This window comes from Hemicordylus capensis, chromosome 7 (genome assembly GCF_027244095.1).
Source record: "Hemicordylus capensis ecotype Gifberg chromosome 7, rHemCap1.1.pri, whole genome shotgun sequence".
Taxonomy (NCBI): Eukaryota; Metazoa; Chordata; class Lepidosauria; order Squamata; family Cordylidae; genus Hemicordylus; species Hemicordylus capensis.
This window is the reverse complement of record NC_069663.1, coordinates 18,038,960-18,061,076: the sequence shown is the minus strand read 5'-3', so window position 1 is coordinate 18,061,076 and position 22,117 is coordinate 18,038,960. Positions and strand designations below refer to the sequence as shown.

Below are 22,117 nucleotides of genomic sequence, written 5' to 3'. Positions count from 1 at the left end.
GTGACCCCATCCCCTAAGAGGAATATCTCACAATGCTCACATATGTAGTCTCCCATTCCAATACAAACCAGGGCAGACCCTGTTTAGCAAAGGGGACAATTCATGCTTGCTGCCACAAGACCAGCTCTCCTTTAGCTCAGTATTTAGCTCAGCTCTCCTTTAGCTACACCAGTGGTTCCCCAACCAGAGTTCCTCCAGATGTTGCTGAACTACAACTCCCATTACCCGCAGTTACAATTGATTGTGGCTGAGAATGCTGGGAATTGTAGTTCAACATCTGGAGGAACCCTAATTGGGAACCACTGGCCTACACTGACTGTCAGCAGCACTCCAAAGTTTCAGGCAGGAGTCTCTCCCAGCCCTACCTGGAGATGCCAGGGAGTAAACCTGGGACTTAGGAAGCTGCCATATGCTGAGTCAGACCATTGGTCCATCTAGCTCAGTATTGTCTACACAGACTGGCAGCAGTATCTCCAAGGTTGTAGGCAGGAATCTCTCTCAGCCCTATCTTGGAGATGCTGCCAGGGAGGGAACCTGGAACCTTCTGATCTTCCCAGAGCGGCTCCATCCCCTGAGGGGAAGATCTTCCAGTGAAGGGAAGATCTTCCAGTGCTCACACATCAAGTCTCCCTTTCATATGCAACCAGGGCAGACCCTGCTTAGCTAAGGGGACAAGTCATGCTTGCTACCACAAGACCAGCTCTCCTCCCACATCTTGCATGCAGATGTTCTTCCACTGAGCTGTAGCCCCATCCCCTAAAGGAAATATCTCACAGTGCTCACATGTAGTCTCCCATCCAAATGCAAACCAAAGTGAGTCAGTTTCAGGTTATTTCAAAGACAATTGTGGGTTCTTCTTTTTTCGTGGAGGGGTACCAACACATTTGTCCATGTGTATTTGTACCTGTGTATGCTGTACACTTGTCATAGAAGTGTTGAACATAATATGCGAATGGGGCTTGTGTGACTGTCTGACATTTTTCCTAATCTTGCTTCCCAATATAAACAATTCTGTGTCAAGTGAACCCAGAAAGCACTGATGTAGATCCACACTCACATTGTACAGTAACATGACTTGGTGAAACGATGTTTCTGACTTACATATTGCCGGTCTGTGCATTTCATAGCCCTCCTTAGCCCAGAGAAGAAGGAAGCCTTGCAGAGATTAAGAGAGGACATAGAAATGTTAACAGATTCCTGGTTGGGAACAGCGTTGAAGTCCCTACTCCTCATTCAGTCCAGGTATGGAAATGTGAGCGTTGTGCTGGAGGTTAGCATGAACGCTCTAGTACAGTGTGGCTCTCTTCTCTGTCTTTAGAGATGTCATAGGTTTCAAGGGAGCTTGCTTGCTCTGGTGTGTTTCATGTATCCTACAGTGTCAAAATGTCTTGTCTTAATTGTGGCAAACCAAGCCATATATGGGTGGAGAACCTTATCTGGGTACCCAAACCCACGGCTGGCTGGCTTTTCTTCCTTCATTGGACTTTTAGTTCAGAGGGGGTGCATAGTCTTAAATTTACAAAAAAATGAACCTGTAGAAATGGACTTGAAGATGAGGCAGGAGTGCCTATCTGTGAATAAAAGGGTAGGATCAGAGCAGAACTTCCTGTAAGTTTATTGTTTCTTCTGAGCATGCATGATCTGTCGCATTGGAGTGTTTCAGAACTACTTTCATTGACTAGTTTATCTTGTTACCCTCTAGAAAGAATTGTGTAAATGTTCTCATAACGACCACCCAGCTGGTGCCAGCCCTGGCCAAAGTCTTGCTGTATGGACTTGGTGAAGTCTTCCCAATTGAAAATATTTATAGCGCAACAAAAATAGGTAGGTGCTTACACCAGTTTCCTCTTTTGTGGCTGTTGACATGGCTGGTGATCAGAGTTAGCTCTTGGGTGCTGAGGAATGGAGAGGGGTGGGGGAAAGGAAAAGTGAGACTTCAGCGTATCAAACCAGCACCACCGGATACATTCCATTGTCAGCATCCACAACCAGGCTCCTTGAGGCCTAAGCTGCCTAAAAGCTGCCTTTTGGGACAACAACTTGATTTTAGACGCTGTCATTCATGCTTTGGTGACTTCCAGATTAGTTTCAGACAAGACTGACATGTTACTAGACTTCCAGACAAGGTCGCTCCATGTAGGGCTTCCCTGGAAGACAGTCTGGACAAATTCGTTTTGCCAGGAAATTTAGGACTGACAAAAGGAAGCACTTTTTCACACAGTGCATCAATAATCTATAGAATTCTCTGCCACAGGATGTGGTGACAGCCTGGATGGCCTTAAGAGGGGCTTAGTCTATCATGGAGGACAGATCTATCAGTGGCTACTAGTCTGGTGGCCACAGGCTACCTCCAGCCTCAGAGGCAAGATGCTTCTAAATACCAGTTGCAGGGGAGCAATAGCAGGAGAGAGGGCATGCCCTAATCTCTTGCCTGTGGGCAAAAGGCAGCTGGTGGGCCACTGTAGCAAACAGCATACTGGACTAGTTAGGCTTTGGGCCTGATCAAATTTTCAGTATCCTGAAATTTTTGCTCTCTCTCTGTGTATATGCATATATGCCGTGGGGGGACGGCTCCAACTGAAGACTGCCATCTTGGGGGCTGGGTTCTGTAACATTCCGTAGATCCCAGTTACAAAGATAGGTACATTTCTTGGCAGGTAAAGAGAGCTGTTTCGAAAGGATCGTGTCTCGGTTCGGGAAGAAGGTGACATATGTGGTTATTGGAGATGGGCGCGATGAGGAGATGGCAGCCAAGCAGGTAACTGTGGGCTGGAGCTCTCTTTTTCTCAAGGGTTCTCAAACTTGGATGCTGTTGGACTGCAACTCCCATGATCCCTTAGTCACATCTGGGGACCCAAAAGGGCATAGCAAGGTTGGAGTGGGCCCTGGGGCAAAAGGTGAAGATGGGGCCCTCGCCCGCCTGCCCCCATCTCCACACAGTCTACCTGGCACCATGTGGAGATGACCCTTCTGACTGTGCAGTACTGAGACTTGTCCAGCGCTGGCGGGGTGTGTGTGCTCCTTTAAGGGAAAATGGAGCCCCTGCTCCATTTTGGAAGGCATGCATGGACTGCTGGGAAGTGTAGCCCTTCCCAGTGCTTTCCTCCTAGCGCTCTTAAGAGAGGGCTCCGTGTCTCTTAAAGGGCCCTCCCAGCTCTGAGAATGGCTCAGTACCATCTGGAGATCAGCACAGTGGGAAATGGCTCCCGCATTGAAGGGTGTTTTTGTTTTTTTGCCAAAGTGGCCCCTGTTTGAAAAATTCCCAAGATCACTGTTTTAAGTAGTCCTAATAAAGGTATAGCCAGTGTTCCCTCTACCAGGGGTTCCCTGACGTTGTTGACTACAACTCCCAGAATCCCCAGCCAGAGGCCACTGCAGCTGGGGATGCCGGGAGTTGTAGCGAGGAACATCTGGGAATCCCTGGTAGAGGGAACAGAGGGTAGGGCCCACCTGTGGCTTGGGGACATTTCCTAACCGCTTTGCCTCTCCGTTTGCAGCATAACATGCCTTTTTGGAGAATCACAAACCACGCTGACCTGGTCTCCCTCCACCAAGCCCTTGAACTGGACTTTCTGTGAAGAGCTGAGCGGAGGCGGTTCGGCATAGCTCCCAACAGCCCCTCTTGGCTTCGTAGGAGCCCGCTTGGGGACTTCTCTTTTTCATCCAGACAAGGAAAATGTAGCGCATGGAAGTGTACAGTAGGAGGCGCCCCGCCGTCACTTGCCCCGGAGGAGCAGCTTACAGGGGCAAGAGGGCCCTGCCTGGGGAGCTGCCGGAGCCTTGGCACGTCGGTGGGCTGCTCTTCATTGCCATCTGCATTTTGGCGAAGGGAATTTCTGGGGCTGAGCCGAGCATCCCAGGCGGGGTTCTCCCCAGCAGCAGAGACCTCTCTCACTGTGCAGCCCTACGTGGTATGATGCGGAAAAGCAGCCAACTTTTGTAAAGTATTTTTGGTCAACCTCCCAGCCCCTCGCTCACTTCCAGATGGAAAAGCAAATGCATAGATGTTTATTTTTTTACAGCAAAGGGTAGAAGCTTTCCCTCCTTGCAAAGCCGGAAAGGGCTGTAGATTTTCAAGAAAGGGACTCTCGAACCATTCTGTGTTTGGGGAAGGCGGCTTCTCCTTCCCTGTCTGCTGGGGCCCTGAATGTGCAGCCGTTCCCTTAACGTTTGACACCAGGGTGGGATGGTTGTGGGAGTGTGCCCGGTTCCTCATAAGCGTCTTTCTCCAGTGAACACCTTGCTCTCCATTTGGCTCAAAAATGTCAGAGTGCAGCAATTTCCCAAGTAATGGAAGAGGGAGAGTGAGGCATAGGTTGGGCCCAGGCATCCTCTGATTTCACCTTCCTTTCTGCAGCTAGGCAAGTTCCATTTCCCAAGATGCAACAGGACATGCTGCCATGATGCCCATGACAGCCACATAGCTAGCACAGGAAGCTGGTTAGGAAAGTGCCTGGCTCTGATTTATGGGCACTTGCCGTGACCCTCCTCCTCCCCAAGCAAGGTTTCAGCTCAGCACCATCATCTTTTGCGTGCATCACCTTGGCATTTCCCAGTTGGCTTGGGGAGCTGGGCACAGTGGAAGCCCAGTTGGCTGCAGCCCTGGAACGATTCATCTCTAATCCAGGAGAAAAGAAAGCAACGGCAGCATGGGGTTCAAGCACTGGCCTGGCAAAAAGGAAAGTAGGAACACATGCAGGAAATGCAAAAAATGTGCAGCAGCGAGGGTGTGGACCTCCTGGCTAATGCCTTGAAGCTAGGCATCCTGTCACTTCATTGCTTGCCAGCTCCAAGAAATGCCAGATACTCCATTCTGTAGTCCCAACCAAAGTCTGCCTTCTCCCAGGAAGGATCCCCACTGCCTTTAGGACCAGGCAGTATCCCCTGCCAATTCCCCCTGCTACTGTTCCTCTACCTGCAAATGCTTTGAACCGTATAAGCAGGCAGCACGGAGAGACTTCGCTCAATTCATGAAACGTTTGCTCCCCCCTAGGCAGCCAGTGAGCTAATTCCTTTTCCACTGGGAACACAGTGCACACTAGTGGGTAGATTCCGAATAGGAACGTACCTCATGGAGGAAGCCCCTCCGCCTTCTTGCAGAGGAAGCTGTGGGGTTGCCCTGTTCCTAACCGATAGGCAGGCACCAGCTTACAAGCTTTTTGAAGGCCAGATAGCCGGTAATCAGCAGAATGAAAATGCACTTTCCCCCAAAGCAAGGTGGCTTTGCACCTCTGAAACACAATGCGAGGCCACTCAATGCTGTCATTCTACTTTTCTGTGGATTTTCGTTGCTTTGTGGGAGGAGGGGAGACACTCTGGCTGGCCAACCCTTCCCAGGGGTCCCTTCCTTCCTGCCAGTGAGGGCTGTGCTTGACTTTGGAATCAACTCTGTGCCTTAAATCTTCCACCACAACTCCAAGATCTGTCAGCAGCTGCATCGAGCAGTTGTGGGAGACCCTCGACATGCAAGTTATTTTTTAATTAACACTCTCTTGGTAAGTGTAGCAGACAGGGGTGCCGACAGGGACTGGCAAATCCTGCTCTCCAGTTGTTTTGCTTAGAATGCCCGTTTCAAAAGCCTTCGGGATTTCTGAAAAACTTTGGGCTGTGTGTGAAGCGGGTTTGTGTTTTTTGGCATCAGATATCAATATTTATACAGTGTCCCCTCTGATGTATTTGAACTTATTTTTCTCCTAAACCCTCAGGTGATGGTACATTTTTCTGTGTTAACATTAATAAAGGTCATCCTTTCTCTTGTATTTACTGAACTCACCGGCTGCATTTCTCTTGGGTCTTGGAAATCTTTTTTTGGTCTCCTGATTCAGTACCTTCTCGCTCTGGTTAGCACCCATGCAACAACTAGTTCCTTTCTGTTTCAAGAGTGGACAGTGGGGGCTCTCAGAGTCCCTGACTTCCGGTATCAAGAGGGGAGAGTTAAATTATCAGTTCCAACCCGAGTCTGTTCCAGCGCAGTCTAACCCATCACAAAACATCCCAGTGTGGCTGCAATTGAGACAAATGTGTGTGCTAGTGTCCATTAGGAATGCTAACTCTCCCTCAGGGTCCTGAAGATGTCAAAAAATGGCATCCACTGTGCTTATGATAGTGACTGGAGGGCATTAACAGCTCTTGATTCCTTGAACATCATGTTCTATGTAATGGGAAGTGTCCTGTGAACTGGAAAAATAAAGTCTTTATTTTCTATAAAAATGTGGCTTGCTCCTCGTTTCTGGAAATCCAGTTTGGAATCACTCACTTACAGGAAAGTCAGGGGGCATGTAGGTTTCCCAGATGTATGAGACTTCATACATACACCCATATGCAAGCTAGACACCTCCCAAGTGCTCAAAATCATCTTGTAAGCTACTGCATGGACTGGAGAGACTCTGGTTCAATACTCCAAAGTCAGTGGCTGACATACAATGTGCAGCTTAAGAGAGCTGCCCCACTAACTGCAACAGTGCAGTGGCAATTTTTGATGCCCTCCCCCAGGAAGCCCTCTGTGCTACCCAAAAATATGCCCTTGAGGGCTGTGCAACCTTCCGCGACCTATTTTGACAACTCAGTGGAGTGGGGGGGGAGATGATGAAAGACTCCACACTCCAAAGAGTGTGGTATTTTTACATATCCAGCAACAGTCTTTGTCCTCCACACCTGCTGGGGACCTCAAACAGCCAAAGCACTGGTCTGCATGGAAAAGGACGGGCTCTTGGGCACAGGTAAGCCCTGTCAGTCTTGCATATTAAATGATGAGTTGCAGATTAAAACTGACATGCATTGCCCATAAGGCTGGGATGGAAAGAAAGAATGTTGGGGATGGAGGAGGAAGAGCAAGGCCAGTACCTTCTTGAAGTTTATGAAGTCTGTTCCTTCCTCTTTTTAAAAAATACTTCCTGTAGGAGAAGCTGAGCAAAGTGGACTTTCCAAGGCACAAGACCACGGTACTCTTCACATTACACAGGAGTGTGAGTGGCTCCCCGCACAGGGTCCTATTCCTGAAGCTTGGGCTCTGTTGCTGCGGGCCAGCTGGTGGGACAAACTCTGGCCCCTCCACAGACACTTAGATAGCTCAGGACTCCTGGTGTGGAAGCACTGGTAAATTAACAAGCACGAGCAGTACCAGAATTGCTTTAATTGTGCCTAAACCTTCATAAACATCAATAAATTAACATTCTACTCAGAGGGTAAACTAAGGGCCAAACTAGATGCATCGCAGAAGTGAAAGTCTCAGGTCCGGTGGCCCCTGGAATGGAGTTCCCAGATGATGCTGACTGCAACTCCCAGCATCTCCAGCCAAAAGGCCATTGCAGCTTAGAATGCTGGGAGTTGGAGTCAACATCTGGGAATCCGTTACAGGGCCCACTGCTCTGGACATGCTTTAAAAAAAATAAAAATAGCAGCTGTGGGAAGCTGCAAGTTCAAGGGAAGCTGTGTGTACACACACACACAGCAGCCAGAGAAGGGAAACTTCAGCAGCCCCTTCTGTTCCTCTACTCAACGTATAGCTTCAACAGCAGGGCTGCACAACTTCAGTCTTCTACCTGTGGTTGGACTACAACTCCCATCATCCCCAGTAGTCAACAGGGGAGCCAGAAGTTTAGTCCATCCACGGCTGAAGGGCTGAAGCTGTGCAGAGAGAGAGTGAGTATGTGTGTGTATATATGTATAATAGCAAGAGAGATGTCTACTGTATTGCATCTGGTTTACCCTTGGACCCCCCAAACCAGCCTGGCCACATGAACCACCAAAGAACACTGTAACACAGAAGTTGTTTTTGCCACAGAGGGAACACTGAATGTTTTTCCGAGTTGAGCTACATACTAGATAGGATTGTTTAGAAGACCCTCTTGACCACTACTCAGAACAAGGAGAGGCAGATCACTTGAAGAAAGGTGGATTAGACCAGCATCCTACCCAAGATCACATACTGGGCACACTCCTGGTTTTCTATTGTCTGCAAACAGGAAAAGCAAGGTAGAAGGAGCTTGTGCTGGATAGGAGGGATCTATCCTACCCAGCAGCTGTACCAGGGAAAAGCTCCCCTACCCAGCACATGCTTTGCAGATGATCACTCTCCATACCGCCTACCTTGCTTCTCTCTTGCAGATGATCTTATATCAAGAGCTCATACAGCTCCCAAAATGTAGGTAGGACCCTGGTCTGACCCTAGAGAGGGCTGTGAAAGCAGCCCTAGAATTTGTGGGGCAACTTAACTCAATCCTGGTGGGGCTATTCACAAATTGGTCATTTGGCCACACACAGTGTGGGTGAAAAGATTAAAGGCTGAAGCAAGTAAACAAGACAATGACAATGAAAACACATCAAGGAGAGAGATCAAAAGGTGCGCTAGAAAGAATGGATTAAGTGTTTTGAATTGTAGGTGACTAGCCCATTGTACCTGAAGGACCCTCATCAAGAGCGATGGAGAAAATAATCTCACAGGGCAACTGACTTAATCAAGGGACAGTTAGAACCATCATACATGTGAGGACAAAAGCTCAACACACACAAACAGCTTCCAGTGCAGGAGTGGGCCAACTTGGCTCTCCAGCTGCTATTGAACTCCCATGGCTGGAGATGATGGCAGTTGTAGTTGAACAGCTGGAGAGTGAAGGTGGCCTATCCCTGGTCTAGAGCAAGCCTGCTCAACTCTGCCCCCGCCCCCAGCTGCTTTTGGACTACAACTCCCATAACCCCCATCCACAGTGGCCAATAACCAGGGGTTATGGGAGTTGTAGGCCAACATCTGCAGGAGGGCTAAAGTTGAGCAGGCCCGGCCTAAAGCAGGGATTCTCAACGTTGGGCCCCCAGATGTTATTGGACTTCAACTCCCATAATCCCCAGCCAAAAGCCACTGGGGCTGGGGATTATGGGAGTTGAAGTCCAATAACATCTGGAGGCCCGACGTTAAGAATCCCTGGTCTAAAACATCAAGATCTCACACCTGGCCATGTCCTGACAAGCTGCTCCTGAAGGCAGATTTAATGTATGCAGGGGAGTGGGCTTCCCGATGTGCTTCACACTTGTACGTCCTGCCCACAAGGGGGCTTGGTTGTAGCCGGGCTCTCCCACACATTCCCAACGTTTCCTTGGTTCTTCGACACGCCATCAAAGAAGCACTGAGAGAGTCCATACATCCGAGGGCTGATGGAGCCAATGCCCAGCCCTCGGTGGAAAGCAGCCCCTTGCCTCCGTATCACCCTATAGTCCACTTCGTCGTAGCTGGCCAAGGGTGGGACTTGCATCCTGGGGTGGAACTGTTTGTAGTAGATGCCCCTCAAAAGAACGCCGAGCAGATAGCACGGCAGGGCGGCCAAAAGCGCATGCAGCACGTGGGCGTCCGAGCCCCAGCTCAAGGGAGTGTTGTACCAGAGCCACCAGGTGGCAAGGAGGCTGCTGTCCAGTATCAAGAAGGTGTAATAGATGGCGGAGCGGTGGCGCGTCCTCCCCTCGGCCACGTTGAACCAGCAGAAATACAGGATGACGGCCACCACGGCCCGGTAGAGCCACTCAAAGGCAGAGTCTTCCATGAAGTCCGTGCCTTGCAGAGACACCCAGAGGAACATGGTGCACCAGACACCCAGGAAGTGCAGGAAGATGTAACTGGGGAAGAGCACGGTGAAGAGAGCAAGGGACAGGATGCGGGGGCACACCAACAGGAAGTTCCACAGGAAGTAGATGGCCGAGGAAAGGAAGTCCAGCTTGTGCTTGTCCTGCAGAAAGCAGCGCAGGGACTGGTGATAATCCAAGAGGGCCCAGGCGATGCATAAGAAAGATGTGCCAATCCCGAGCACTGCAACGAGAACCAGGAAGAGGACATAAAACAAAGAGCCTGAGGAAGAGATGAGGGAAGCTCACATCACCCAAGCACAGAGGTTGGTCCTGGGTGTGAAATGTCTAGTGAAGCAGCTGGTGAAAGTAATGTGCAGAAGCCACAGAATTTGGCTTTTTTTAGCATCTTATTTTGATTTACCTTTTATTTTTGTTACAAAAAGCCATGGTCTTTTGCTCCAATTTAAGCTAGAATTCATTATGCAAGCACGATCTCAACGGCTACCAGTTGGAGGGCTAGACCACCTCCAGCCTCAAAGGCAGGATGCTTCTAAGTACCAGTTGCAGGGGAGAGGGCATGCCCTCAGCTCCTGCCTGAACGCTTCCAGCGGCATCTGGTGGGCCACTGTGTAAAACAGGATGCTGGACCCTCCTTGGGCCTGATCCAGCAGGGCTGTTCTTATGTTCTCACATCCATGCAAGAAAATCCCTGAAACCAAACAACCTAGAAGGTCCCAGCCAGGTTCAAACCCAATCTCCAGGTAAGGGCTGGGAAAGACTCCTACCTGGAACCCTGGAAAAGCTGTTACCGGTCAGTGTAGCCAATATTGAGCTAGCTAGACCAGAGGTTGGACTCAGTATAAGGCCGCTTCCCATGTTCCAGCTTCCTCCGACATATAGTTCTGAAGAAAAGGCAGATGGCTGAATGAGAAGCCCACAGACAAAACCATACCTGCCAACATGTCCCTATTTCCCCATTCAATAGGGACATGTTGGCAGGTATGCAAAACTAGGATTGCCTGGCACTTACTTGGCTATCTTTTGGGCAGCAGAGCAGACACATCCCTTTTTTCTTTTTAAAGGGGTTGTAGGGCACAACCCTAGATGCACAAGAGCATCTGCTTTGCATGCTGAAGGCCCCAGGTTAAATCACTGGCATCTCCCGGTAGGGCTCCAGCCCGAGACCCTGGAGAGCCGCTGCCAGTCAGTGCAAGCAATCCTGAACTAGATGGACCAATGGCCGGACTCAGTAGGAGGCAGCTTCTTGTGTTCCTAAGCCAGCTTCTAGGGCCAGCTGGAGGCGCACCCCGTCCCTCCTCCCCTGTAGGCCAAACACTCACGCTGAAATGGCTGGGCTTTGTTCGTGCACAGCATAACGTAGAGCAGGAGGGTGAGCTGAGGAGCGCTTTCCAGGAAGGTCTCGAAGAGGCGCAGTAAGCTGATATCATGGGACAGGAAAATGGCGTAGCTCTTCTGGGCCTCGGGGGCCGCTTGCATCCTGCACACGTGGTACCCCACCTTCAGGGCATGGTGGCACCTGCACAAAGACAGTAACACACGTGGCCGTTTTCCACGCAAAAGGAGAGCAATGTGGTGGAGTGGTCAGAGTGTTGGCCTTGGACTGGGGGGGACGACCCGTTAAAATCCCCACAAAGCTTGCTGGGGCTTCTCTGTCAACCAAATCTACCTCACAGGGTGGTAGAGAGGATAGGATGTGGTGGGGTCTGGAGAACCAATGTACGTCACCCTTGTTGAGAGAGGAGGACATAAATGTTTAGGTTAGGCTGAGAGAGAAGTGACTGGCCCAGAGTCACCCAGCTAGTTTCATGGCTGAACGGGGATTTGAACTCGGGTCTCCCCGGTCCTAGTCCAGCACTCTAACTACTACACCACGCTGGCTCTCCAGATTTAGAAAAGATTTAGAGCTTTCTAGTTTAGGAAAAGGGCAACTCAGGGGGTGGGCATGACGGGGGTTTATACTATGATGCACGGCGTAGAGAAAGCAGACAGAGAATTTTTTTCTCCCTCTCAAGATGCTAGCCGACATCCTGACTAATGAACCAGATCTTCTTAACCTAATAGCAAAAACATCTCTTTCAGCCTCACAGAATTGTAGTGAGGATAAAACAGTTAAGGGGGGAAGACCACCAAGGGAACAGACTCCGTTCTTAGGGAACAGAGTCAGTCTTGTGATAGCACACATAAATTGTCCCCTTTGCTAATCAGGGTTCACCTTGGTTTGCATTTGGATGGGCAACTACATGCAAGCACTGTCTCCTGCAAGATCTTCCCCTGAGGGGATGGGGCTCAGCGATAAGAGCATCTGCTTTGCAGGCAGAAGCTCCCAGGTTCAATCCCTGGCAGCATCTCCAAGACAGGTAGGGCTGAGAAAGAGACTCCTGCCTAAAACCTTGGAGAGCTGCTGCCAGTCAGTGTAGTACTGAGCTAGAAGGACCAAGGCAGTATAAGGCGGGTTCCTATGTTCCAACCTCCTTTGAGCATCATCATATTCAGAACTAATTAACACAGGAATACGAAGCATCAAATCACTGGGTAGCCCTGTGCAAGTAGCCACATCTGTAAGGAGAGTTCAGATGCTGTGCTGAGTTTTTTGGAAGAGGACAGGAAAAAAGTATGATCAGCCTCACAAACGAGGCCCACAGCATTGTCTGTGTCTGTCCCTGTCAGACCATTGGTCTATCTAGTTCAGTATTGTCTTCACAGACTGGCAGCAGCTTCTCCAAGGTAAATTGGAACCTTCTGCTCTTCCCAGAGCAGCTCCATCCCCTGAGGGGAATATCTTACAGTGCTCACACTTCTAGTCCTTAAAAGACCTTGGGTTAGGGCGGTATAAAAATGTGCTAAATAAATAAATAGATAGTCTCCCATTCATATGCAACCAGGGTAGACCCTGCTTAGCTAAGGGGACAAGTCATGCTTGCTACCACAAGACAAGGGCTTCTAAGGGAAGACGTTATGAGGTTCAAGGGCAGGCCGGCTCAACTTAGGCCCCCCAGCTGTTTTTGGACTACAGTTCCCATAATCCCAGTGGCCAATAGCCAGGGATTATGGGAATTGTAAGCCAACATCTGCAGGAGGGCTGAAGTTGAGCAGGCCTGCTCAAGGGGCAGGGTATACAGGGGTTTCCATAACTCCCAGCAACCCTCAAAGGCCATTGTGGCAGGGGGTGATGGGAGTTGTGGTCCAGCAACACCTGGGGACCCCAAAGTTAGAAGCCCCTATAATAGTAGATTTTCTTTTTGGGTCAAGGTCAAAACAGCAGAGCAGATCCAACTGGCCACCCCACCGATCAGAGCATCTCCCAACGCCCTTACCTGTACAGGTAGCCAAGCTGCAGGACGTGTAGCGCCAACAGAGCCTGGTTCGTGGGCAGCGCTTGCCTCAGTTCTTTGGGGTCACTCTGGTACCAGGCCCAGCTGAACAACTGCGTGGTCAGCGAGGAGACGACGAGCAGGCCAAGCACCAGCCCACCCCAGTGGTAGTGCCCGGCCTGTATGTAGCTGACCGCCATCCACACATCGGCGCCAATGTCTGCCAGGAACGCAATGGTGCCCACCAGGGTGAAGAAGAGGTCCAGGTAACGATAGCGAGGTGAGCAGCCCAGGGGAGCACAGCCGGACCACGCCATTGCTCTGGGTCACAGGAAGCAGAGGGGCTGGGTTGCCCACTCTTAGGGCAAAGCTGCTCAGCTGGCTGAAATCTTGCTTCCCCCCCCCCTCCTCCTCCAAAGCAGCTGCACCTAATCTCCTGGAAGCTAAGGAAGTCCCCCCACTCCACCCCACCCCTGATTGAACCAAAGTGGTCTGGAATCAGATAGCCATGGCGACGACTTCATCAACTCCACCCTTAATTCCCTGACCAATGGGATCACTCTTAGGTCGCCCTGCACGATTGCTTGGACCTCTTAGGGATTCGCCACCCGTCACTCAAAGGATCATTTTCAGCAACCCTCACCAGCACGGGATCTTTCCAAGGGGGCCCCACGCCAAGTCCAAGTCTAGATCCTTCCTCTTCGACAGTGTTCTGGGTCAGTCCTTGCTCTAGATCTTGGCTGACCGGAGGACGCCTCCTCCCCACCCCAGCTGACCTCCTCCGCCCTCCTCTCCAGGCTAGTCACCCCACATGCTCTCTTCTTCTCTCCTGCCCCCCCCCCCGGGCAATACGCTACCGACTGCAAATGGCGAGAAGAAGGCCCTTCCCGCGCCCCCCTCCGACGGCCAAGATCATCCTCGAGGGAATCTCCCAGCGCCGATCTCCATGACATTCTCCTCCCTCCCTTCTGCCCTCTTCCTCTTTCTACCAACCACAAACTTTTGGGGACGGCTCGGGCACCTCCCCTGCTCCGGTTTCCAGGCTCCTCGGCGGAGGGAGGCGGGATGCAAGCCAGAGAGAGCACGCCTGTTCCCCGCCCTGCAAGCCGCACAGGCCTTCCGTCTCTGGCGCGCCCCACACCGCCGCCGTCTAGCCTTGAGTTACATGGTGCGTAAAGCGAGTGTTGCGCGCCCGAATGGCCGTCCAAGCGGCAATGTGGCGGCCCCGATCCCTGATTCTTGGAGGAACAAATGCATTAAAATGAGAAAACTTCAGACTCGCTTGGTGACGGTCTGGAACGCGCTGGAAGCAAAAAATAAAAAATAAACTCTCTGACTCTGGTAAAGCGCCGGGATGCCCTTTAAATGGGTTTGACTTGGACTTTCGACTTGTTGCAATCGGGCTTCAAATGCGGCTGGCCTGAAGTGTGTTTATTTTTAAAAGGGGGCTAAGGCTGCAAGGCGGGCATTCAGAGCGGCGTCTACAAACCACCAACAAGTAATGATTCATCCGCTCTGAAAAAAGCGATAGCTGCAAAATAGAGAACTGATTTTAAAAACACGCAAGTCAAAGCGACTGCTGGGCATCGGAAGTAGCTAGAACTAGTTTGGAAAACAGCAAAGCAAACATGCTGCATGCATAGCAGCGCGGTTCTGTGCAGTAAGTTACTTGTTTTATTTTTTATTTTTACATCTATATCCCGCTCTTCCTCCAAGGAGCCCAGAGCGGTGTAGTACATACTTGAGTTTCTCCTCCTTACAACACCTTGTAAAATAGGTTAGGCTGAGAGAGAAGTGACTGGCCCCGAGTCACCCAGCTAGTATCATGGCTGAATGGGGATTGGAACTCGGGTCTCCCCAATCCTAGTCCAGCACTCTAACCACTACCGAAGCGTAACTTAAGCCTTACTTACACTCAGACTGCAGTGAGGATTGAATTGATTTCCGTGGGGTTTTATTTCTGAGTAGCATGCAGAGACGTCCCTTGTTTCTGCCCAAAATTGTCCCTTAAGGGATGCCATTTGTCCCTTATTTTCAGCTAATGGGAAGAAGAACCTATGACTCAGATCAAACCAGTTATTTTCACTAATAATGAAATCATGAGCTCTATTCAAAGAAAAATATAATTCAAATGAAGTCTCTTTCCCCATACGGCAGATAAGGTTGTTATTCAGTGCATGTTGCTGATTCAGACATTACACTAGTGTACAGATGCCTGTACACTTGCACATGTTTTTGTGAACCTGGATACAGGCCCTTCAAATGCATGGTACAGATAGGAAATGTACTTCTGTACCTGCATTCAGCATAACATGTGAATAGGTGCACCTGTGTACAGATCTGTTCCTGTGTACACTGTACAAATATAACATGTGAATGAGCTTTACTACTACTGTTCTTTCTGTGTGCCTTTAAACGAGCCTGCTGCTGTACATTACAACTTTCCCTTCTCCTCCCTACCAGAATACTCAGTGGTTCAGCAATTCAAGTCAGTGGGAGAGGTGTGGGATCCAATCCAAATTCGGTATGCAGTTGCAGCAAAGGATCAGCAAGCCATATTTGTTTTTCCCTGAAAGGCAAAGGGAACTGGGGGCTTCCCAGCGGCATCTGGTGGGCCACTGTGTGAAACAGGATGCTGGACTAGATGGGCCTTGGGCCTCATCCAGCAAGGCTGTTCTTATGCCTATCAATGGGTCTTGATTGTCCTGTGTGATTTCTAAGAAAAGTAATATGCGATCAAAGTCTTTGAATCTTGTTGCAGTAGAATTATCTCGATAAGACACAGAAACGGTTGTAATTCAGTAGAAGAACATCTGATTTGTATGCAGAGGTTCAAGCTTGATCTCTGGCGACTCCAGGAAGGGCTGGGAAAGGCCTGTCTGAAACCCTGAAAAGCTGCTGCCTTCTGCCAGTCAGTGTAGAGTCAGGCCATCTCCTTCGATGGAGCAGTGGTCCAATTCAATACAAAGCAGCTTCACAAGTTCTTATATGCATTCAGAGTTGCAATTTAAATGATTCTCATTTTTTAAAGGAGGTAGCATGCAATTGGCACCCACTTGTCTCTCTGTATATGTACTCGGGAATCTAGCTTTGTTTTTTAAAAAATGAAAAGGTTGAGATTCTCAAGGTGCTAGTCCCTGTGGTGGTGGTTCCGCTCTATGCTTTTTTTGTCCAGCATATGGAATCCACGTGGCCCTACTTCTGTACCAGTCTGTTCAAGGCTCCCCACAGGCCGAGAGTAACAAGCGCCATCCCTGAGCAAAATAAAAGGAGGCTGAGCATTGGGATGGGGGACGCTGGTGCGGTGCTCCTGGCTTTAATACACTGGTCGTATTTTGCAAAATCGACCTCCCCGATGGCACAGATGTGGTCGGTCTGGCAGCTCTTGTCACAGTCTGTGAGGTCATATTGAACTGAGTTGTAGCGGTAGTACTGCTGGAAGTGACTGTTGTTCTTCATGAGCTTCTCCAGCAAGACGTGCATGGAAAGGACAGAACCGTCCGGGATCTGGAAAGCCTCCGTCAGGCTATACTCCTTCTCCCATTTGGGGGACTCTGTGTTAGCGAGGGAGAGGTTTAAATAATAAGTCGTCAAATCCTAAAACAGAACAGAAGGCATTTGAGGAGAACTGGTTGATGAGGAGGAGAGCTGGTCTTGTGGTAGCAAGCATGAATGGTCCCCTTTGCTAAGCAGGGCCCACCCTGGTTTGCCTTTGAATGGGAGACTGTGTGAGCACTGTAAGATATTTCCTTTAGGGGATGGGGCTGCTTTGGGAAGAGCACCTGCTTGCTTGCATGCAGATGGTTGCAAGTTCCTTTCCTGGCATGTCCAGGATAGGGCTGAGACTGAGAGATTCCTGCCTGCAACCTTGGAGAAGCCGCTGCCAGTCTGGGTAGACCATACTGAGCTAGACGGATCTTCAAGGGTCTGGCTTGGTAGAAGGCAGCTTCCTATGTGGACAACAGTGGTGAATTCATGCGAGGAATTAACCATGCTAAGAAGGAATCCATGCCAGGAATGAACCTGTTAATACTGGTGCTTTACTGACACAGGTGCTGACAGTATTTACTGACACAGGTGCTGGTATGACTCTTATCTGCCCCTTTCACAGAATGATGTATGTATTATAAATTTCTACCTGGCTTTTTCATTATAAAAGCTCTCACAGTGACTTATGAAACCAGTTTTTAAAATACCCACACGCACACAAACACACACACACACACACACACTTAAAACAACCAAAAACACAGATCAAGATCAGTGACTGATAGAACATAAATGTTTTTAAAACATCTGGGCAAACAGGAGAGATGTATCTTGGTGACTCGAGGCGAAATGACTCATTAAGTGAGGAGTTCCAACCTTACCTGACGGATGGGTTCATAAGGAAGGCGGAAATACTGGTCCTACCTAGACTATAGAGCAGAAGGTCCTGATTCAACCTCTCCACCATTTTCAACTAGAAGCATCTCAGATAACGGGGCTGGGAAAGACCTCTGCCTGTGACCTTGGTGAGCTGCTGCCAGTCAGAGCAGACACGCAGCTGGGCTCAGTATCAAGCAGCTTCTTATGTCATCGTCCCATTCCAATTTACTACAAATTTATCCTCATCATCCAACTTCTTCCCCATCCCCTAATTAATCGCTTTTGTTTAACATGGACGATAAACGCTTGTGAGCAAGAGTGTGTCACTGCTATATTTTGCATAGCACCCTGCCAGTAATATAAAGCAAACCAGAAACAAGCAGCTGTAGTCAATACCCAAAGAAGTCTGACCCACACAGTTCTCTGCCTGTTCCTTCGTTGGGCCTTATTAACTTCTCTGCCCGAGGACTCTGCCTTAATGGCACTAACATTCGATTTGCTGAAGACAAACATAAATGTTTGACATTTTCCTTCTACCTTCACTAGCAGGGTGTCTCGGTCATATGTGAAGACCCGGATGCCAGGGTTGTTTGCTCCGTTGTGCACACCGGGTAAAGTGGTCTTCCAGGGGGTTACTGCTGGAGCTAAAAACATGACACTGACCGGGGAACCTTTAAAAGAAGAGTCCAATTGAAACATGCATAAGATGGCAAAACAATACAATACAGCATATGTATGGAGCTTATCCTGAGGTCTGCAACCCTGGTTAGGTCTGATTCCTCAAACCATGGTTTGCCAGGTTGAATGTCACAGCAAACTGACAAATCCTACTAAACCTAGAGTGAGTGGAAGATGGAGAACACATGCATAGATCATTCCTGATCCTCCAGACCATGGAGTATGGGATATCTGAATGTGACTTTCAGCCTGATCTAAATGTCTACACATAAATAAATCCCATTTATTTCAGTGGATCATATTTCTAAGTAGAAAGACTTAACACTGCAACCATATCATTTCTATGCTGGACAAATGAATCAATTTAGATATCATGCCAAACCATGGTTAAGGAGGCTTAACCATGGTTTGGCATGCTGTCTGAACTGAGAGGCTATGGTTTGCAATCAGCTGGCAAGCTAGTATCAGAACCCATGGTCTGAAACAAGTTTGCAAACCAGGGTTATGGCCACTGCTGTGCTTCCAGAGGCTGTTGTACCATGATGTCATGAATGGATTTAGTGAAGGGGAGATGAAAGCAGACAAACTCTAGACCATGGCTTACCTATTTTACAGCTCAAAACATAGTTTGTGTTCTAAATTTTGGCTAGTGCAAACTGTGGTTTGAGGCAGTGTTTGAATTGAGCCAGAGACGTCAGTGCATATTTTCAAAAGACAAACTTATATTTTTGGGCTGCAGAGAGGATATGGAGGATTTGAATCTATTGACATCAAGAGGAGTGTACCTGTGTTACTGTAAAACATTTTAAAGCTGTCAGTGTGATGATGTCCAAAGAACTGTGCCACAATCACTCCATGATGCTTCTGAATGATTTCTGTGTATCTTTGGTTAAAGTGCTCTCGGAACCAGGGCTTGCCTCGTTTCTTCTCAAAGAAGCCTGGTGGGATGTGCCCAATAATATAGACCTGTAAAAGAAAGGAGGCAAGTTGAGAAGGGAGGGAAAGCACATTGAGCTCCAAGGTATAATGGTACAGGAACATAGACTGGCTCTAAAATTCTGCACAGCCACATACCTATTGGGTGACCATATGCTAATTAACCAAGGCTCAGTCTCAGTTTGTCATCTGCATAATGGGAATAATAGTGATCTGCCTCCCTCGTAACTGTGGAGGATGAATGGAAACCTCAAACTCATCCCACACATCAGAGATGCTCTTGAAATGCTTGCTTCAGACCATGGTTCCTGATTCTAGCTTGGTAGCTGGTCGCAAACCATAGCTTGTCAGTTCAGACATCACGCCAAACCATGGCTAAGCTTCCTTAACCCTGGTTTGGTGTGGTGTCTGAATAGAGCCGCTCTGTCCAGCATAGAATTGCTATGGCTGCAGTCCTAAGCCTATTCACCTGGAAATATGATCCACTGAAATAAATGGGACTTATTTCTGGGTACACATGGTCAAGATCAAGATGAAAGCCAGGGAACCCCCTGGTTTGGAGGATCGGGAATGATGTGTGCAATGCATGTGGGCTCCCTCTTCTGCTCCCGGGAGAATATACTAATCCAAAATGTTGGTGAGGGCAATTTATCTTTTTACTGAATACATGTCACAATGCAGTGAAGGGGTGCCTGTTTTTATTATTTATTTATTTGATTGATTGATTGATTGATTGATTTCTATACTGCCCTTCCAAAAATGGCTCAGGGCAGTTTACACAGAGAAATAATAAATAAATAAGATTGATCCCTGTCCCCAAAGGGCTCACAATCTAAAAAACAAACATAAGATAGACACCAGCAAGAGTCCATAAGCAATAAAGGCAGATATAAGAAACCTTTTCTCCTGCTTTTGAAGCATTGGCCAACGTTTCTTCCAGCCACTGGAACTGGCCTCCTGGATCCTGCAGGCTGAGGGTTTGATTATTATTTTCATAGTACAGGTTTGTGTTGAGGACAACCATTCGCCTTCCTTTGCCAGGACCAGGCAGCAGCTGACTGTAGAAAGCACCTGCAAGGCAGTCAGAAGAACATCTAATCTAATCTGGTCTCTGCTGGCCTCAAAGAACAAGAGTATATTTAGCAGCTGTGGCTTTAACTAGAAACATGGGCCTGTTCAGACGTTACATGGAACCATGGTTAAATCTTGGTACCACTTGGTGTCCTTGAGTCTTGGGAGCACAAACACACCCTCCCTACTCATGTGAAAGTCAGAATGGGGCTGTGGCTATAGCTCAGTGGTAGAGCATCTGCTTTTCATGCAGAAGGTCCCAGGTTCAATCCCTAGTGTCTCCAGGTAGGGCTGGGAGTCTTCAGGTAGGACTCCTGCCTAAAATCTTGGAGAACTGCTGGCAGTCAGTGTAGAAAATACTGAGCTAGATGGACCAAGGGTCTGACACAGTATAAGGCAGCTTCCTGTGTTATATTTGATTGTGGTTAGAAACAAACCAAGATCAGTCATGATGTCCAAAATTGGTCAGTCTTCGTTTATTCTAACCAAATTGCTTGAAATAAACTGAGATGTGAAACCCACTTGGCTTCGGATCGTGGTGTATTTCAAGCAATGTGGCTAAAATTAACCAAGATGATTGATGATGATTGCAAATATTTATATACTGCTTTTCAACAACAACAAAGTCCTCAAAGCAGTTTACACAGAATAAATGGTATTGTGGTTCCCTGTTCCCAAAGGCCTTACAATCTAAAAAAGAAACACAAGGTAAAAGACTAGCAACAATCACTGGAACATAGGAAGCTGCCTGATACTGAGTCAGACCATTGGTCCATCTAGCTCAGTATTGTCTACACAGACTGGCAGCAGCTTCTCCAAAGTTGCCTGCAGAAGTCTCTCTCAGCCCTATCTTGGAGATGCCAGGGAGGGAATCTGGAACCTTCTGCATGCCAGCATGCAGATGCTCTTCCCAGAGCGGCCCCATCCCCTAAGGGGAATATCTTACAGTGCTCACACATGCCATCTCCCATTCAAATGCAAACCAGGGTGGACCCTGCTTAGCAAAGGGGCCAATTCATACTTGCTACCACAAGACCAGCTCTCCTCCCACTGGAGGAACACTCTCCACTTGCTAAACAGAAGAGTGTCACCACATTTTAGAAAGGCCTAACGGTTTGGATGTCACAACCCATCTTGGTTTTGTTTCCAATTTCAGCCGGAAGTGGAATCCTTTTGAAATCTCTCTGCGTGGGCAAGGGAGGGAGGAGCATATGCTGCTGGGGCTCCAAGACATTTTACAGAACCAAGATTTAACCATGGTTCCACGTGACTTCTGAATCAGTCCAATTATAAGCTCACTGTGAAATTAGGATATGGCCATTTTGATTTAAAATAATTTACTTAACAGTTGGCTTGATTTGAAACATTTAATCAAGTTCCAGCTTCTATACAAATACGAGTCCCACACCAACCCCAAAATCTAAGCACTCTGTTCTTAGGAAAACTGCCTTCTTTCGAAAGTCTGCAACACCCACTTGCTTTCTCATTGTACATACTGAACCAGGGGGACTCAACTAATTTGGGCTTCCTGGATTCCCTTCTAACTCCTCAAGGCCCCAAATAACCTGAAGTTGTCCCAGCTGATCTAGCACACACCTGCTTTGAAGGCAAGTGTAGAGTTGTCACCAAGCCAGAGGCGCCACATTTCCGCTGTGGCATTGTAGATCCTGTTCTCCTCGGGTGGAAACTGGTTTTTTGGGTGGAAATCATGGTTGCCCATTGCAGGAAAGACTGGAGTGCCTGGAAGAAAGCAGAAGTCAACTCAGAACGTGGGTGGGGACATTCAGGAAAAGCGTTTTAGTGCCAGAAGAAGCTAGAGTCATTATCCAGTGCTGAGTCATTTATGGGGCAATCCCTGTAAATGGCTCAGCACTGGATTATGACTGCTGGATTATGTAGCCTTGGCTGAAAGCTGCATCACTCCAGCTGTTCAGTAGTCCAGATGGTAGGCAGAGCTGCTCTACTGGTAACCAGAACAGGGGAGCTTGGGCCAAGAAGAGACCCTCAACACGTAAACTCGGAAGAGCCCTATCCGGAAACAGCCTTTCTTCCATCCAACCAGGAATGGAAGGAGGGACATCATTGTTGCCCATCTCAAAGCAGTCTCAACTCTGCACTCCAACTCTGACAATATCATCCTTTGTGCTCCTCTCAGACTCCCACTCCCAAATGGATCTCTG

The 22,117-nt window shown here is 48.6% G+C and overlaps 3 protein-coding genes and 1 non-coding gene across 9 annotated transcripts in view; 2 read left to right on the top strand and 2 right to left on the bottom strand.

Annotated features, from left to right (window-relative positions):
* EYA3 (EYA transcriptional coactivator and phosphatase 3) overlaps window positions 1-5,759 on the top strand; it is a 59,230-nt gene extending 53,471 nt beyond the window's left edge. For all 3 annotated transcript variants that reach the window (XM_053266998.1, XM_053267000.1, XM_053266999.1), the window contains 4 exons: window positions 1,128-1,242; window positions 1,703-1,824; window positions 2,658-2,758; window positions 3,498-5,759. In XM_053266998.1, the coding sequence (XP_053122973.1) occupies window positions 1,128-1,242; window positions 1,703-1,824; window positions 2,658-2,758; window positions 3,498-3,578 (419 nt within the window). In that variant the 3' untranslated portion in view covers window positions 3,579-5,759. The remainder of the gene's footprint in view (window positions 1-1,127; window positions 1,243-1,702; window positions 1,825-2,657; window positions 2,759-3,497) is intronic.
* Window positions 5,760-7,112: 1,353 nt separating this feature from the next.
* XKR8 (XK related 8) lies at window positions 7,113-14,381 on the bottom strand. Its single transcript, XM_053267006.1, has 3 exons — window positions 12,888-14,381; window positions 10,893-11,089; window positions 7,113-9,793 (listed from the first exon to the last, which is right to left on the bottom strand). Exons 1-3 carry the CDS (start codon window positions 13,199-13,201, stop codon window positions 9,018-9,020), a joined length of 1,287 nt encoding a protein of 428 aa, XP_053122981.1. The 5' UTR covers window positions 13,202-14,381; the 3' UTR covers window positions 7,113-9,017.
* Window positions 14,382-14,989: 608 nt separating this feature from the next.
* Window positions 14,990-22,117, bottom strand: part of SMPDL3B (sphingomyelin phosphodiesterase acid like 3B) — a 12,686-nt gene continuing 5,558 nt past the window's right edge. For all 4 annotated transcript variants that reach the window (XM_053267002.1, XM_053267001.1, XM_053267004.1 and 1 more), the window contains 5 exons: window positions 21,534-21,677; window positions 19,765-19,937; window positions 18,716-18,896; window positions 17,790-17,923; window positions 14,990-16,481 (listed from right to left, as the gene is read on the bottom strand). In XM_053267002.1, the coding sequence (XP_053122977.1) occupies window positions 16,080-16,481; window positions 17,790-17,923; window positions 18,716-18,896; window positions 19,765-19,937; window positions 21,534-21,677 (1,034 nt within the window). In that variant the 3' untranslated portion in view covers window positions 14,990-16,079. The remainder of the gene's footprint in view (window positions 16,482-17,789; window positions 17,924-18,715; window positions 18,897-19,764; window positions 19,938-21,533; window positions 21,678-22,117) is intronic.
* Window positions 20,153-20,221, top strand: TRNAE-UUC (transfer RNA glutamic acid (anticodon UUC)). The gene has a single exon. It is a non-coding gene; the product is annotated as a tRNA-Glu (tRNA).

Bases quoted from the DNA above. Each gene is read 5' to 3' on its own strand.
- XKR8 (XM_053267006.1), bottom strand. From the start codon at position 13,201: ATGGCGTGGTCCGGCTGTGCTCCCCTGGGCTGCTCACCTCGCTATCGT. The intron at 11,090-12,887 runs GTAAGGGCGTTG...GTCTTTGTGCAG, and splicing joins CAGCTTGGCTACCTGTACAG to GTGCCACCATGCCCTGAAGG. The intron at 9,794-10,892 runs GTGAGTGTTTGG...TTCTCGTTGCAG, and splicing joins CAAAGCCCAGCCATTTCAGC to TGCTCGGGATTGGCACATCT.